This window comes from Pelodiscus sinensis, chromosome 8, assembly GCF_049634645.1.
Source record: "Pelodiscus sinensis isolate JC-2024 chromosome 8, ASM4963464v1, whole genome shotgun sequence".
NCBI classification, from domain to species: domain Eukaryota; kingdom Metazoa; phylum Chordata; order Testudines; family Trionychidae; genus Pelodiscus; species Pelodiscus sinensis.
The window spans coordinates 47,058,797-47,076,002 of record NC_134718.1 but is presented as its reverse complement, the minus strand read 5'-3'; the positions used below and the strand labels follow the sequence as shown (position 1 = coordinate 47,076,002).

Here is a 17,206-nt window from a genome sequence, read left to right as displayed (position 1 = left end):
CAGGGCCTTTCCATCCACCCAAGCTGCCAGGGGTCTTCTATCTCCTTCCAGGCTCCCTGGCCACCAGGGCCTTCCCTTCTCCAGTGCTGCGGCTAAGAGCTAGGGTGGAAAAGGTTTGGGGTAGGGGGGTTACTTACCCAGTCTAGTGGCAGGCAAGATGGTGGAGCCCCAGCCCAGCTGGACACTCTTGGTGGTGCAGCTCCTGCCAATAGCCATTCTGCATATAGCTTTCCCCTGCAAGCTGCCTCCAGTGGCTTCTCTCAGTATTGCACCTTTCCTCTCTGGGTATGTCTACACTACCCCGCTAGTTCGAACTAGCAGGGGTAATGTAGTCATCCGCAATTGCAAATGAAGCCCGGGATTTGAATTTCCCGGGCTTCATTTGCATAAAGCCGGCCGGCGCCATTTTTAAATGCCGGCTAGTTCGAACCCCGTGCCGCGCGGCTACACGCGGCACGGAGTAGCTAGTTCGGATTAGGCTTCTAATGAATGAGGAGTACAGCTAGTTCAGATTAGGAAGCCTAATCCGAACTAGCTACTCCATGCCGCGTGTAGCCGCGCGGCACGGGGTTCGAACTAGCCAGCATTTAAAAATGGCGCCGGCCGGCTTTATGCAAATGAAGCCCAGGAAATTCAAATCCCGGGCTTCATTTGCAATTGCGGATGACTACATTACCCCTGCTAGTTCGAACTAGCGGGGTAGTGTAGACATACCCTCTGTTCCCCATCCTTTCACATCCCTTCTCTCTCTGCCTCCCTTCCTTTCCATGTTATGGAAAACAGTCCCATTCCTGGAACTTCCCATTTGCTTGACACAACCAATCCCTAACATGGCTTTAAATTAGGTTAAGAGGAAGCTACACAACAAATGTGGTGGTCCTAGCTCTTACTGTTTAGGAGGAGTTCTTGAACAAGCAGACTCACATATGAACAGACAGACATTTCTATAATATACAGATAGATAATTCATGATGGAAAAAAAGAATATGGACAGAACCAGAGTGATCAGTATGTCGATATGTAAAATACAATAATATATGATCGATTAAATTAAATACCATGATTAAACTGTTGGACTGCATCAAGGTTGGACTGCATCAAACTTTACTTAACATGTTGTATTGAAAAATTATTTTATATTTAACTTGACAGATTTGAAAGAGAACTTCACAAATTTTAAAAATACAATCTATTCCAAAGAAATCATGTAAAATAATCTATCAATACATTTTTAAAATGTGCCTTTCTCAGATTCCCATGTTTTCATATAAGCAAGAAATCTATTGATGATATGGAGACAACTCAGTAGATTTCTTTCATTGCCCCTTGTTAAGGAGAAACAAACTATGAAGGTTAAGGTAAAGTGTTTATGAATGCATGCAGTCACCAAAAATGTAAATTAAAAAAAAAATTATATTCACCAGAGATTCACCAAGAATACATGCTCAATTTCCTGCAGGATCTCTAATTCTCTAAACACATTTCGAACTTCGTCTCTTTCGATGCATTGTTGTTTGTTCATGTACTTCATGGCATACATCTTCTCCGTATCTCTCTTTTGTACAATACACACCTAAAACCACAAAAAAAAAGGTAGATGACAGTGATAGACCTTTACTTGATGTTTAATCTGACTGTAACTGTATCAATTGGTATCTAGGGTGTGCGGTATTCAGAACAGTGCCAATTAAACTATTTGGGGGGAGAGAAGGAAAGAACACTCAGCAGAATCAGGCCCATTTTAAGCTGCGAACCTGTACAAAGTTGCCAATTCAGATGCTTGTAGACTGTAGACAATGTCTGAAATCTGTACGTGATCTGAATCAGAATTTTAGTTTTGACCCTTTATAAGAGTCCAAATGAGAACCCCACATCCAAACATTCCTAAATTTTGGAGTGATCAAAATCTGGATCTGAATTTTGTTGGTATCCTTTAAACTCAATTCCCATCTATGGTCATTAGCCACTCCTAGTACACTCATGTGACTGCCGTCCTGTGAATGGCACACCCAATGAATCAGACAAGCCCTTTTATTCATATCTGTATGTTATTTTATGCTCTAAATCTGAAAAGCTTCCCCCAGGGATCAGGGGCCTATAGTGCTCCAGTCCAGACACTATTCTTTCACTGCTGTCACTTAGTTGTTTTAAGCACTTAGGGTGGGCTGCATGTAATTGAAGACAAATGACAAAGATTCAAATGGTCCATTTAGAAAGAAGGTCCTTTAAGAAAAAATTAATGAGATAAAAGAAATAGACTGTATAACAAATCTAGTATTGCACTTGGAAAAAGTTAAGCTAGGCAGGTACATATTAATGGTACAGTAAAGTAGCTTACATTTCTAGGGAGGTTTTTTTTTCCTTTTCTCATTTGTGATCCATTTGGTCACCAAGCCTAATGGTCCCATGTTGATTATATTACCAGGTCTCTTTCACAGTCCTCTTCTGCATTTCTGGTTCATTTGACATGATTTGACATGACAAGACAATTACCTGTTTTCGTAACCGGTATTCTTTGAGATGTGTTGCTCGTGTCCATTCAGCTTAGGTATGTGTGCTCCCCAGAAGCACCGGTGCTGGAAGATTTTCCCTCAGTAATATCTATACAGCTCCAGCACCCCTGGGAGCTATATGGCGAATCTCTGGGTCCCTTTATTTCCTTTTTGCCAGAAAACTTCAACAGAGGAGAAGGAGGATTGGATGTTGAATGGAAGTGAGCAACACATCTTGAAGAACACCAGTTACAGAAACAGGTATCTATCTTTTCTTCTTCACGTGATTACTCATGTCCATTCAACTTACCTTAGGTGACTCTGAGAAGTACCTGTGGAGGTAGGTGGGAGTTTAAGGACATGCAGAATGAAGTATGATTCTGCTGAACCCTACATCCACTCTGGTCTGCTGCGTAAGGATTTAATGTGATGTGAAGGTATGTACTGAAGACTACGTTGCAACTTTGCAGATGTCTGAGATCATGAAGTTTGCTAGGAAGGCAGCTGAGGAGATTTGGGCCCTAGGTGAAGTGCACCCTCACCAATGATGGAGGTTGAACACTTTCTAATTCATAGCCTATCTTGATGAAGGAGGTGATTCATTTGGAAGTTCTTTCTGAGGATACTGGAAGACCCTTCATACACTCAGCATAAGCCACAAAGAGCTCGGAGGACTCATGGAATTGTCTTGTATGGTCAAGGTAGAAAGTGAGTGCCCTCCTTACATCCAAAGTAGTCTTATGAGGTTTCAGATAAAAGACAGGAAGAAGGATATCTTGGCCCATGGGGAAGGGGGATACAACCTTGGAAGGAAGGGCAGATGAGGTCTAAGCTGCATCTTATCCTTAAAGAAGACCATATAAGGGGTTTCTAATGTTTGGGCACAGAGTTCAGATGCCCTTCTAACCAATGTAATTGGCAATAAAAAGGCCACCTTAGCAGAAAGGAGCAAAAGGGGACAGGAATCCAGTGGCTCAAAGGGATGCCTCATCAGCCTAGACAGATCCAAGATCCCAGGGGAAGAAGTACAGGGGCATGTAGCAAAAGTATCTCAAGGCCTTTTAAGAATCTGGCTGTCAACCTGTGGGAAAACACAGAATGGAACTTTAATGGGATGATGGAAGGCCAAGATTGCGGCCAGATGCATCCTGATTGAAGTCAAATCAAGATCTGTATGTTTCAGGTGAAGGAAGTAGTCAAGGACCATCTACAGAGTCTCAGTGGGACTGATCCCCCTCTGAGTGGCCCAGATCAAGAGTCAAGTCCATTTCACCACATAGGTGGACCAAGTGCTTTCCAAGAAGACTTGCCTCACTTCCAGGCCTCCCCTTGCCCATTGATATAGAACAGAGGTGGGGTACCTTTCTGGGCCAGTGGCTGCTGACCCACAGAACAAATTAGTCATGGGCCACACACAAGTTGAGAAGCTAAATACATACTAAATAAACCCACTGATGTGACCCCTGACTGAAAGGAGAAAGATGCTCCCCACATCCCCCTCACACTCTAGAGCCGGCGTGTTGGGGGCAGGCTAGTAGATTTTGTGTGCTACTGCACCATGGTGGGGCAATGGGCTCCTCAACAGTGTGGGAGGCTTGAGCCTCAGGGACCAGGTACAGGCAAGCCAGGGGCTGCATTTGGTCCACAGGCCTGAGGTTCCCAACCTTGCTGTAGAATATTGTGGCTCTGTTGTCCGTAAGAACTCCAACCACTCTGCCCAATGGGAAGGGGGAGAAATACCTCGCATGCCCTTTGTACATCTCTGAGCTATTTGAGGTTTATGTGAAGGTTTTTCTTGCCAAGACTCCATTCTTCCTGAGTGAGTCATGTGTGAGCAATGTGCCGAGATGGGCCCACAATCCCCGATCCAACACATCCGAAACCAGCTCCCAGGAGTGCCACGACTGCCAAAATGGTATGCCTGTCATGATGTTGTCTGGCATGGTCCACTGTGCTCTGTGAGGTGTCGGTGCTCATTTTTTGGGATCTGAAATGCTAATTGAACAAGTGCAGTGGCTGTATGAATGCCAGCAATAACCTGGCCATTTTTGAATTTCTTCCTCTATTCACTATGCTCATCACACTGCTTGTTGTAGTAGTCATTGAAGTTCCAGATACAGGAGAATTACGTGTCCTGTATCATCAATAGTCATAAGAATTTAAATGAGCTGTGCAGGAGCCATACATCTGACAGCGAGATGTCGAAGACCGCAAAGCTGTGAGTGTGACTATAGAAATCTGAAAAATGTCATGAAATTATAACATGGGATGAGGAACATGGGATTATGGGAACTTGATACCTAATTCCCAAATAATCCTTGGTTGAACTGCTGGTATCCCACAAAGGACTGTTAAAAGTATTCTACTGGATTTTGTATCACATAGTAGTGCAGGACACACTGGAATGCCAACCCATGCTGTACAACATTTTCTATCAGTGAAACTATTTGTGATGAGGACATGCAGCAGCAACACGAGCAGCCAACTGCACATATGCCAGACTGACATATATAAAATGGCAGCTGTAAACCGGAATAACATATATTGACTAAACTTCATCGTCTACATGTGGATCCAAAATGGGGTTTTCTGTCTGTCTCCAGATTCACTGAGTTGTATTCAGTTCTGTGGCTAAACAGTTTCAGCATTCCTTTTCCTTTGTCACCTTTTGCCTTTTACATTAAATATGCTTTTGAAGACAGAGCCAAACAACTATATTAGAGACTTTCTGGCCACATTTGCAGCTCCCTCACCCAACTCTCTGGCTGATTGTCTGTTGTTAGAAGACCTTTTTTGAGTATGATTAACCTCTTTGTCTGAAAACGTCAATTTAGAGACAGCTCATTGTCTGAACTGTCTTTGACTTTAAACAGACGTGGCTTATAGAATTCTTAGATTTTCCTCTGGACATTAGCTCTACTCTGTATCAAATGTGAACTGCTGACAAACTTATCTGTCACAGGCTGTGTCTAGACTACATGGCTCCATCGATGGAGCCATGTAGATTAGACAGATAGGCAAAGGCAAATGAAGCCGCGATTTAAATGATCGCGGCTTCATTTAAATTTACATGGCTGCCGCGCTGAGCCGACAAATCAGCTGTTTGTCGGCTCAGCGCGGCAGCCATGTAAATTTAAATGAAGCCGCGATCATTTAAATCGCGGCTTCATTTGCCTTTGCCAAAAAAACAAATCTACATGGATCCGTCGACGGAGCCATGTAGTTTAGACGTACCCACAGAGTTTATTACGCGTATTCTGTTCCATATATTCTGAAAAAGCATAGCAATCTAGTTCATATCACAGAAAGCAATTGAAATGTGTATTTGCATTATATTTATAATATAATGAAAAACAAAGGCTTAACTGTTAAAATACTAAATATACTAAATATATGTTCAAATCCCATATTATTAGCATCATCCCTCTTCCTTCAGTACTGATTTCCTCCACTAGACACAAATTCAGTCTGAGTTGTTTGCCACTCTTATTTGACTAAAGATTTTGCACACTTAATTCACACTAGCACATTTTAAAGGTATAAAATAAGTTCTAGTGAGATGTTTTAACGTCTTTGGATCATACCTGTGATTCTCAGGCTACTTTCAGAATGGGACTATATTTTTGTTGTCAAGCATTCTTATGGTTTAGGGTAGATTTTTGTGTTTTCCTTATCTATCACTGATAATTTACATTGTGTGATAATTCATTCAAGTATTAAATGTCACACGGAACAGTGCCTGATCGCGAAAGCCCATAGAAATCAATGGGAGTCTTTCAATTGACTCTATTGAGCCTTGCATCAGACTTGATGTGAATAAATAGCAAATGACATATAATAACAATTGGATGCAATATTGTCTCTCGTTAGAGTTTTAAGGTGCTGGATTAGGTTGAAACTTTTTAAAAAACAAAGGACCTCTTACACATATAACAAAAGTTACAAAAGAAGTAGAATATGGTGAATCTAAAAACACTGATCCCAAAGGAAAATGCAGAGTCAGAAAGATACATAAATAGAAATATCAAGTTAAATGAGACTCAAAATGGGTATGTAAGCTGCAGGCGGCATTATTTTCAGCACTCTACATTTAGTACCCTTACTGACTTCAAAGCATTGTGATCAAAGTATTTCTGAAGCAGAATTTGGGAGTGATTTTAACTGAGAGAGCTTCACACATACATCACCTTTCATACATCAAACTGCATGAGCTCTTGTCCTTGATATGTTTATTCAGCAGCAGACATGATGGCAGCAATTGTGGTATCAAATGGTTAATTTGTTATATTTCCCACTGCCACCCTCAAGCCCTACGGAATACTGCAAAATCAGTCCACTTGATTGTGGATGTTGACTAATTTTTCCTTTGGAAAGTCTTTCTGTGATTCTCATGTATACTAATGAAACTTTAATGATCAAGTTAACTGTCTTTACATGAGCTAATACAAATTCTACACATGTTATAATTATGTTTGTCCTCTTTTAATGATCAGACATACCTAGGATTACAAAGCAGTACACACATTTTCTAAAAAATTAATTTGGCAGCTTATTCATACAGCACCTTATCTGGAACAACAGACTAAGACTGCCCTAAATGTGACTTACTAGAAAAAAATCAATATCTTCTTTTGTTGTGTTCAGTGCTGTAGCCGTGCTGGTCCCAGGATATTAGAGACATGACATGAGAGAAGTAATGTCATTAGAAAGAGAATATTTATATCATATCAAAATCAACAAGATGTTTTATACATGGAGGGGAAAAAACAAACTAATACATTAAACTATTCCAAACTTCCAAAATGCTTCCATAATAATAATCTGCAAGTACTAATGGGAGATATTATAAAATTATCATGGGCATATTACAGCTAGAAAGAGATAGTATAATAGCTAGTTACTATTAGATTTGTAAAAACATCTGATTTAGGGATTCAAATTAAAATTATGGGTATTATCTTGCAGTCAGAAATACAATTCCTCTTGAACAAAAATGATATAGATTTAAATATTTATGCAAATACCTAGTTGTTAAAAGGTTTACTTTTCAAAAAGATCTAAAACCAAGCTTCTGCTATCTGCTCCCTGTAGCAGCAGATGGGCTTTAAAGATTATCACCACTTTATTTTCTCTGATTATTATTTCTTCCACTTGCAACCACCAAAGTTACCAGTTACATACATAATGGTAATAAATGTTTCCTAATCCTGGGTACATATAACTGCATGATGAAATCTCTCTATTAACTCGAATCTTATTTTCCCAGTATGATACTTGCTATTATTAAAGGAAACAGAAGTGGAAAAGCTAGTAGTTAACAGCTGCAACTGACACTCCGTTGCTGATAGCTGTTCCTCTTTTCCATTTCTTTAGAAATAGAGGTCATGTTGGCAAAAGATATGAAAAAGATTACAGGGCTCACTCAATGTGTGTTATTCCAACTTTACACTTCAGTAAGGCCATTAAGATCAGAACTAAAGAATAAAATAAGATGACACAATTCACCTGTTAATGACAGCAATTGCTGGCATTGTGTCCATTATTGAGAATGAATAGTGATTAAATTATAGCAACTCTGTTGTTAATCTTCAATAACACAGTGATGAACCAAGCACTATATTTTAGATAATGTCAATATTTATTTTGCATGGCGGATATCATACAGTTGTTATTCAGCTTGATCATTGTGCCACAGCACCGATTCACTAAACATCATGAAGATTATCAATGCAGGCTGGTAAATTCTGACAATGTTTCTTTGGTGTCCTCTTTGTCTGCTTTAATCATCCACCTGTATGGTCTTATTTTCTCTGGTGCTATTCTTTTTCCTTCTCTGTTTCCACAAGATGTTGGTATTAAAACTTGGGGGTGATTTTGTAATGTTATCCTCTAACAAAGCTGGTTATGTGCTATTTCTGGAACTACCTTCTATTTTAGATCTCAACATAGTGTTGCTTTTAACTGAAATATACTAGTCAATAGAAGATTAGGCATTTAAAAAGCAATTATGAACAAGTGAGCACAATCCAATTGCTTATTATTACTCCTGGAAATCATAGTTCCTTCATACAGAGTCAGAAAACCTGCCAGCAGGCAGCTAACTAAGAGTGGGAGTTAGAAATCATGAAATCAAGATTTCAACCTTTGAAAAATGATGAGCAAATGACTTGTTTACTAGTATGGATGGGAAGAAAAAGGTGAAGGAAACTTGTAAGAATTTTAAGATATCTGTAGCACCACAAACCTTTTGCTTCATACTGCATTGTGGTATTATGAACTCAAGTGCAAATGAATAGGATTGGCCCCCTAGATCCAGGTGTTTGCTCTCTTGTGATTCTGATAAAAAACAGTTTTGCACACACTGCAAGTGTGTGATATAAAAACAATAATTCATCTTGAAAACAAAACTGTTGAGAATAATAAAAGCAATCTCTTTGCCCAACAAACCCTCCTCTCTGCTAGTCACATTAGTGACATTGTAGTTTACAGACACCTCACACCAGATTCTATCCACTCAGCACAGAAGAGGGCGATACTGAGACAGCTAGTTATGGTTCTCTGTTGCTGGCTGCTGGTATGTGCCAGTCCTGGTCAGTCTCAGTGATGCTTAGAGGAGCTGCTGGGTAGAGATGTAAAATGTTAACCGGTTAAACTATATGTTTAACAGGTTAACTGGCCCACTGCACAGCGGGTGGGGGGCCATAGCTGAACAGGGCTTGCCGCACCACTCCGCTGGGAAGGGGCTGCTCCAGACGGGCCAGGCTCCTGACTAGCTGACTAATCTGGAGCAGCTCCCTATCCACAGCGCGTCATGGGTGGTAGCAGCTCTGACTGGGCTAGACACCAGTTAACTGGTTACCTATAAGAACCCTGCAAGGGTGATGCTTACTGGATAACTAGTTACTCATTTATATCCCTACTCCTGGGCTATTCTAACATATGTTATTAAGAAGAGATCCTTAATGGCTCCTATGTCCATGACAGTTGGTACAGGAGAGGCCCCGTGACACAGGAGTCATCAAGGATCTCTTATTAATAACATATGTTAGAATAGCCCAGGAGTAGAGATATAAATGAGTAACTAGTTATCCAGTAAGCATCACCCTTTCCCCCTGCAACAGTTTTCAGTTCCTCCTGGGAGATTCCCCAGCATCATTGTGTCGCAGGTCAGCATGGGACCCTCCTCCTAGTGGCATGTGCCCAGTTGGGTTCCAAAAAAAGCCTCCCAGAGGCCAGCATTATCAGGTGTCAGGACCACTTCAGCTGGCTCCTCTTGATCTGGAGAAGTAGCAGTTCTACAATGAGGCTCTCCTGACTAGCTGAGCCATTCACCTGTCTTAGGCTATGTCTAGGCTACATCCCTCTGTCGGCAGAGGGATGTAAATAAAGCACTTGGAAAGTGCAAATGAAGCCGGGATTTAAATATCCCGCGCTTCATTTGTATAATCACATAATGGTGATCTTTCGAAAAAGCGCTATTTCAAAATTAAAACCGCAGTCTAGACATGTTTCTTTCGAAAACGGGTCACTTTTTCGAAAGATCCTGTAAACCTCAGAGTAAGCCCAGTCAGCTGTACAGAAACCTCATTTACAACGTCTGTACTTATAATCTCATCCTTTCAATTATTACCCAAAGTTCATCATCATAGATGAGGATGGGGATGTTGATTAACGGATAAATTAAGAGCTTCATCTGAGAACTCAGCTACCGCTTTGCCTCCCATGGATCAGTATAGTACGTGCGTCACTACACCAATCCACTGATCAATCTCAGACTTCTGCTTACCATCACTTGTGAATGAGACACATAGATCCTTGAACTCTTCTCCCCTCCTGGAGAGAACACTCCATTTTCTTTCAGGAGAGAACCATAACGTCTGATTTGGAGGTATTGAGTCTTATCCCAGCTGTCTTCACATTTAGCACTGAAATTTCTGAGTGCCCATGGGAGATCACAAGTGGAAGAAGCAAGAGGGATAGCAACTGCAAACAGCAGAGTTCCCACCTCTGGGTCTCCATACCAGATGCACTCCACAGTTTGGCTGCTGCACCTTGATGTCCTGTCCATGAAAATCATGAAGACTCTCAATAGAGAATCCAATCCTTAAACTTTATTGGCTATATACTCTTTTGGGAGGAGAAAATAAGCTCTTTTGTGAAATTCTTTGTATGTGGTTGTCACAAACCTCTTTCCAGCCTATCCCGAACTCATGAGTTTTCAAGCAGCCTCTCTAATTTCAGACTAAATCCAGAAGAGGCCATTATGTTAGTCTAATTTGACCTCCTGTATAACACAGGACATAAAAATGTCACCCAATGATTCCTGAAGGTAACTAAGTATCTTATGGTTAAATTTTAGCATATCTTTTAGAAAGATACATAATGCTGATTGAAAGACTTCAATGGAGTTTCCAATGGAGACTTTACCACAAGGCCTAGTAAGCTATTCCAGTGGTTGATTATTCTATTATTTCCAATTTGAATTAATCAGTATAAGAATGGCTTTCTAGCAGGGTCAGATGTAGTCTCCTGATTCAGTGGGTGGAAAGTACTAAATTGCAGTAGGGGGCACTGACAGAGAGGGAGCCAAGCCAAACCTGAGTGGGGAAGCAACTCCATGTATCAGGTCACAAACCACTTTGAAGTGGGCTATGCCAACAAAAGCTCATAATACCATCTATATGTTTTGTTAGTCTTTAAGGTGCTACTAGTTTATTTGTTGTTTTTTAAGTTTTTCCTGTTACAGACTAACTCGGCTACCTCTCTGAAGCTTTCGAACATGCAAGGCACTGCATTCAGCTTTATGGAGTGGAAATCATCAACTACACAAAGAAACTTGTACAGATCCAAAAAGTCCTGTCATCTGAAGAAGTGGGCTATGCTCATGAAAGCTTATAATACCATCTACATGTTTTGTTAGTTTTTAAGGTGCTATTAGACTATTTGCTGTCTTCCTACATGGTAAGAGCCAGGACCACCAAATTTGATATGCAGCTTCTTCATTTCATAACTTAAAGCAATGTAAGCCTTTAGTTATGCCAGGAAAATGGAATATGCCTAGAATGGGATTGCTTCTCATAAAATCAAACAGAAAAGAGACAAAGTCACCAAATCAAGTGCAGGCCTCAAAATTGACATAAATTAGCAAATCTTGAAAGAGACCGAGCCAAGATGAGCCATAAAAATAGGATGGACCTGGAATAGGATTGATTCTTAATAAACCTTACAGAAAAAAGCTAAACCAGAGATATTTGGACTAGTGCTCTCTTTTGGCAAAGCTAAATCAGGGTATGTCTATACTACCACCCTCGTTCGAACTAGGGTGGTAATGTAGGCAACCAGAGTTGCAAATGAAGCCCGGGATTTGAATTTCCCAGGCTTCATTTGCATATAGCCGGGCGCCGCCATTTTTAAATGTCCGCTAGTGCGGACTCCATGCCGCGTGTAGCCACGCGGCACAGAGTCCGCACTAGCGGACATTTAAAAATGGCGGCACCCGGCTATATGCAAATGAAGCCCGGGAAATTCAAATCCCGGGCTTCATTTGCAACTCCGGTTGCCTACATTACCACCCTAGTTCGAACGAGGGTGGTAGTATAGACATACCCTCAATGCTTAAAGTTTGAAAATTAGAAGGAAATGTTATTGCAAACTAAATTGAATCATAGAATCATAGAACACTAGAACTGGAAGGAACCTCTAGAGGTAATCGAATCCAGTCCCCTGCCCTCACGGCAGGACCAAGCACTGTCTAGATCATTGACTGTAATCCTTTCTTGTTAAAACATAGTGAATGTTAAAGAGTTTATAGGGATGAGGAAACAAAATACACTTAACAGAATTGACAAATAATGGACCTGATCAATTTTGTGTAAAACTAGAAGACTATAACAAAACAATACTACCCTTATCATTTCCTTACTGCCTATAGCACTCTAACCAAAAATAGCCATAGATCTAAAAAGTCCCTAAAACCAGCAATGCTATGTTACAATATGTAGTTTATCTGGGGGCTTGACATGAAAATTGAACACCCACCCTAAAACCAAAAAAACTCTTTCAGTTTAACTCACATTACTGTTTGAAGATCATGGATTTCTCAGTTTATATTTTTAAGAAGCCGGAAATATATTCTAAGAGCCATGGACAACCTTAAATTAATGATTTTTATTTGTAAAAGCTTACTATGTATTTTGTGGTATATTAATTTTATTTGCTTCTTGTTTACATGCAGGAAACCAGAAACAGTGTAATGAATGAGAATAGGATGAAAGCTACTTGTACCCTGTAATCATAATAAATAAGTTTTACGAAATGTAATTGCACCAAGAAAATACAAAATCATCCCAATTTATTCAAGCTCTCTAGAAATCTTTGTTCTCAGGCTTCTTGAAAACGTTAATGGGAATTATCTTCATTTAGCCAAGAATTTCATCATGTGGCTGAGGGATGGGCATGCAAAGGGAGGGGGAAACATGAATTCTGACACCTAGAAGTGTTGATATAATCCTTGTTTCATGCTTTTCCTAGATAATGGCTATTATTCTGAGGTCCGATCTTCTGGGACCTAATCCAACTGGCATTAAAGTCAATGGCAGTTTTTTCCATTGACTTTAAGAGGGATTGGATTGGGCCCCTAAGAAGCAAGAGGACAAAATTTTATCCAGCACTGACTGCACTGTTTTATTATTATAATGGCTTTTATGGCTAATAGGAAGGTTTTGATGCTTCTCTAATTTATGCCTATGGCTAATTCAGTCACTGGCAGCTCCTAGGATTGCCATCTACGTCCCCCACATGAATCTGTTACAAGATTTCTCTGATCACACAGACATGTAGCATATACATAAATATATACACCCCCACACGTATATTTTCTTTTTTATTTCTCTGCTTGCCAAGAGTCCTGTCTATAGTACAAGAATGCACAGAATTTACTTTGTATATAAGTTACCGTATCTTTAAATTAATTTGAGATCCATTATCAAGACTATCTTATCTCTATTATACTGCACAGCAATGGAAGACAGAAGAAAGGGGAGGTACTGCCCTAATTCCCCAAAAATATCTTCCCTTATTGCATAGAGACAATTTTTCAGCAATTAAATATGGTCATTAGAAAAACTGTATGTAATTCTGCTAGATTCAGAATGCAGAAGACAGGGATCAGCTGGTAGTAGTTTGCTCAAGACTTTTCATATAAAAGATTTATTAGAGCCCCAAATAACCTGAACATTCAGCTGCTGCCAAATGGTTCATATATAGCTGCCTTCACTTCTATTGCATGAAAAAGGATAACGGATTGGAAGATGAAATTACATTTACTATTCAGGAAAGAAAATACGAATTCACATCTCCCATTTCTATCTCACTTTATGGGACTCTGGACAATGACAATGTCTTGCATTCCCATTGACAGCAACTGACACACTATTTTTCAGCTCAAACTGGGACAGAATAAGTCTGTATTCTAAAATATATTGAAGTTTACTGATATATAGGCAGGGATCAGTGAGCCATGTAGTGCTTTAAAAAGTCGGTTGACTTCTCTTTCCAAATGATTCTATTTCTTCAGGCAAGTAACTTTTAAAGTGTGAATAGGTCAGAATACATGGAAACCCAGTGTTCCCTGTAAGGTGTGCACTTGCATGGCCACTCAGAAGAGATTAAAATTCCACCCAGATGATTACCAGAGCACACGCAGCTACGTTTTTTTTGTTTCGACTGGTGGTGCACGTGCTGTCATGCACATAAACATTATTCTTCAAATGGATGGAAAAAATCTGTGAATGGATGGAAAAGATTAGAAGGAACAGCTGCTACTAAAGTTTATCAAAATGTTTCCAGAGTCCTTTATGCATCCTACAGTATTAGGAGTAGAATGCAGTAATTATTTGCCAAGAAGGTCTTAAATACATATATCTAAAATACTGACTTGCAAATTCTCTTCTCTGAAATGGAACCTTCTTAAAAGAAATAGGGACTATATGGAAGGAAAAGAAAACTTAGTAGGCACCTTGCACAACTGGCAGCTCTGCTCAAGGAGCTGCTATGATTTTGAGAAAACAGAACTAATGTAGGTTGAAAATATATTTTGTAATACTTGGATATTTAATGAAGTTTTTATATTCCATAAAACCTCTTACAGATATTTGGTGCACTTTTTAACTAAATCCGTTAATAATTTATATGGTTTGTTCTTTTTAAGCTTCAACATTTAGGTACAATAGAAATTTATATTCCAGTATGTCCAATAACAATCTTCTAGGAGAGTTGATAGACAAGTAATTCTGAGCAGCAGACTGTGGAATAGGAACATCAAAACTCTGGTGTTATATTGGTACAGTTATGCAAACTCTTTTGCTAAGTTTCCCTGTCTTTAAAAGAGGGATAACAACACATACCTTCAAGACTATGGTTATAATTAATGTTTGCAAAGTGTTTTGAATCTTTTTGTCCAAATTCCTCTAGGATACGTCTAAACAGCAGGGCTAAACTCAAAATAAGCTACGCAACTTGAGCTACACTAATTGCAGATCTTAAGTCGAAATAGCTTATTTCAACTTTGGGCACATCTACACAGCAGTTATTTCAAAATAAAGCACTCTTCCTCCAACTTCCCTTAATCCTTGAAAAATGAGGGTTACATGAGTCAGAGTAAGAAGTCCCGCATCTGGACATTATTTCGACATTATTTCGAAATAAATGCTTGTGTGTAGATGCACACGTCAGTTATTCTGAAATAACGCTGCTGTGTAGACATAGCCCTAGTGAACCACCAGTGACATCAGTTGGTCATCACTAAACAGGCCCTGGTTTGCCTTTATCATTAGAAGCAGACAGAGAGCCATATGTAATGTATGATTTTTATTTCATGCCTAAGACATTTTATCCATTAGCACGATTTCTTTCTCTATTCCAAGACAGACACTGCAATGCTTCTCTTTGCCACTTTTGATCTTTCACACAAGTCTAATTTTGCTGACTTTTTACTGTGAAGCTCTCCCCATGGTTTCGCTGTCAAAAGTTTCCATTCTCTAGCGCAGACAGCGAACGCATTCATTTAACGCTTCTGAGATAATCAACAAAATGTCCAAATGTCAAGTATACTGGGTACATGAACTGATGCAGCTTGAACAGCAATCTGGTTATACTTTAAATTGCAGGCAAAGCTATTGAGCTTGCACAGAAAGGCAATACTGTGGAGACTCCAGAATTACTAGGAAAATGCCAAGTTAATGCCATGGTCCAGTCACATTTTTGGGAGGGAGCAGAGGGGAAGAGAAATTTTAAGGAGCTTCCCCTACTGTGTGTCCCTGCAGAGAAGCCTGGTGCATAATGGCTAGGGAAACAGGGACTTATGCCCTCAACATCAATAGACTTTCCTCATGAGTGGGGAAGCAAAGGCTATGATCCTCACCCCACTCTCTACAGTGGCCAAACGTGCTGGCTGGGAATAGAGGGGAATAGACACTGCACCCATTTAAGGTGAGCTGCCATGCCAGCGTGAGCTCCCAGGCCACCATATAAAGAACAGATGCTGAACCAGTCAAAATTTCTCTTGGCAGTCCTGCTCCCAGATTCCTATCTTAACATGAGGTATTATAGGGCTGTGCCTCAGAGCAACAGTTTAGTCCTGCAAATTAGTGATGGTCACATGAACACCAGCCTATATTGGAAACCTACTGACCGGTATACTTACCTACACACCTCCAGCTTTGTTCCAGCACACATTACACAATCCATTGTCTACAGCCAAGGCCTAAGATATGGTTGTGTTTGCTCCAATCCTTCAGACAGAGGAAAACTCCAACAAGATCTCTATCAAGTATTCTTAATACTTCAATACTCACTCAGGGAAGTGAAGAAACACATTGACAGGGCCAGGCAAGTACAGTAGACTTCCGATAATCCAGCACCTTTTGGACCTAGGTGGTGCCGGATTATCAGATTTGCCGGAGAATCAGGAGGTCCGGTACAACTGCACGGCTTAACAGCTGGCCAGGATACAATCTCCCTCCTTCTTCCCTCCCCTTTCCTCTTCCCGTCTCCTCTGTGCTGTAACCTGATCCTCCTCCCTCTCCCCTTCCCTCCCCTTTCCCCTTCGCTGAAGCAAAATGCTCTTCTCCATACTGTAATACGATCCCACTCCCCCCCCCCCAACCTTATGCTCTGCCTGGTTACAGCCAGCATGTGTCCCACTCTCTCCCCCCCCCCCCAACCTTATGTTCCGTCTAGTTACGGCCAGCACGTGTGCTGAGCGGCAGGCTTTTTAATCAGCTCGTCAGGAGTGCTTGGCATTTTGATGCCGGAGTATAGGGAGTGCTGAACAGTTGGATGCTGGACTATCAGAGTTTTACTGTATCTAGATGTCACCTACTACAGAACAGACCCAACAAAGAAAACAACAGAAAATCACTGGCTATGGTCTACAATTCCCAGATAAAACCTCTACAACACATCATCTAGGATCTACAGTGCATCCTAGATGATGATCGCTTGCTCTGACAGACCTTGGGAGGCAGACCAGTCATTGCTTACAGACAACCCCTCAATGTGAAACACATACTCATCAGCAACCATACACCCCAGAACAGAAACTAACCCAGGAAACAATCCTTTCAACAAACCGCAGTGCCAACTCTGTCTATACATCTACCTTAGTTACATCATCATACCAACAAAGGCTTGTTCTCCTGCACATATATTAATGT

At 40.5% G+C, this 17,206-nt stretch overlaps 1 protein-coding gene across 5 annotated transcripts in view; it reads right to left on the bottom strand.

Moving 5' to 3' along the window:
* Window positions 1-17,206, bottom strand: part of STK32C (serine/threonine kinase 32C) — a 309,125-nt gene that overhangs the window by 34,035 nt on the left and 257,884 nt on the right. For 4 of the 5 annotated variants that reach the window (XM_075935235.1, XM_006136628.4, XM_075935236.1 and 1 more), the window contains one exon: window positions 1,422-1,573. In XM_075935235.1, coding sequence (XP_075791350.1) covers window positions 1,422-1,573 — 152 coding nt within the window. Of the gene's footprint in view, window positions 1-1,421; window positions 1,574-16,345; window positions 16,518-17,206 lie in introns of those variants that run through there. The other variant, XM_006136630.4, reaches the window with a different exon arrangement.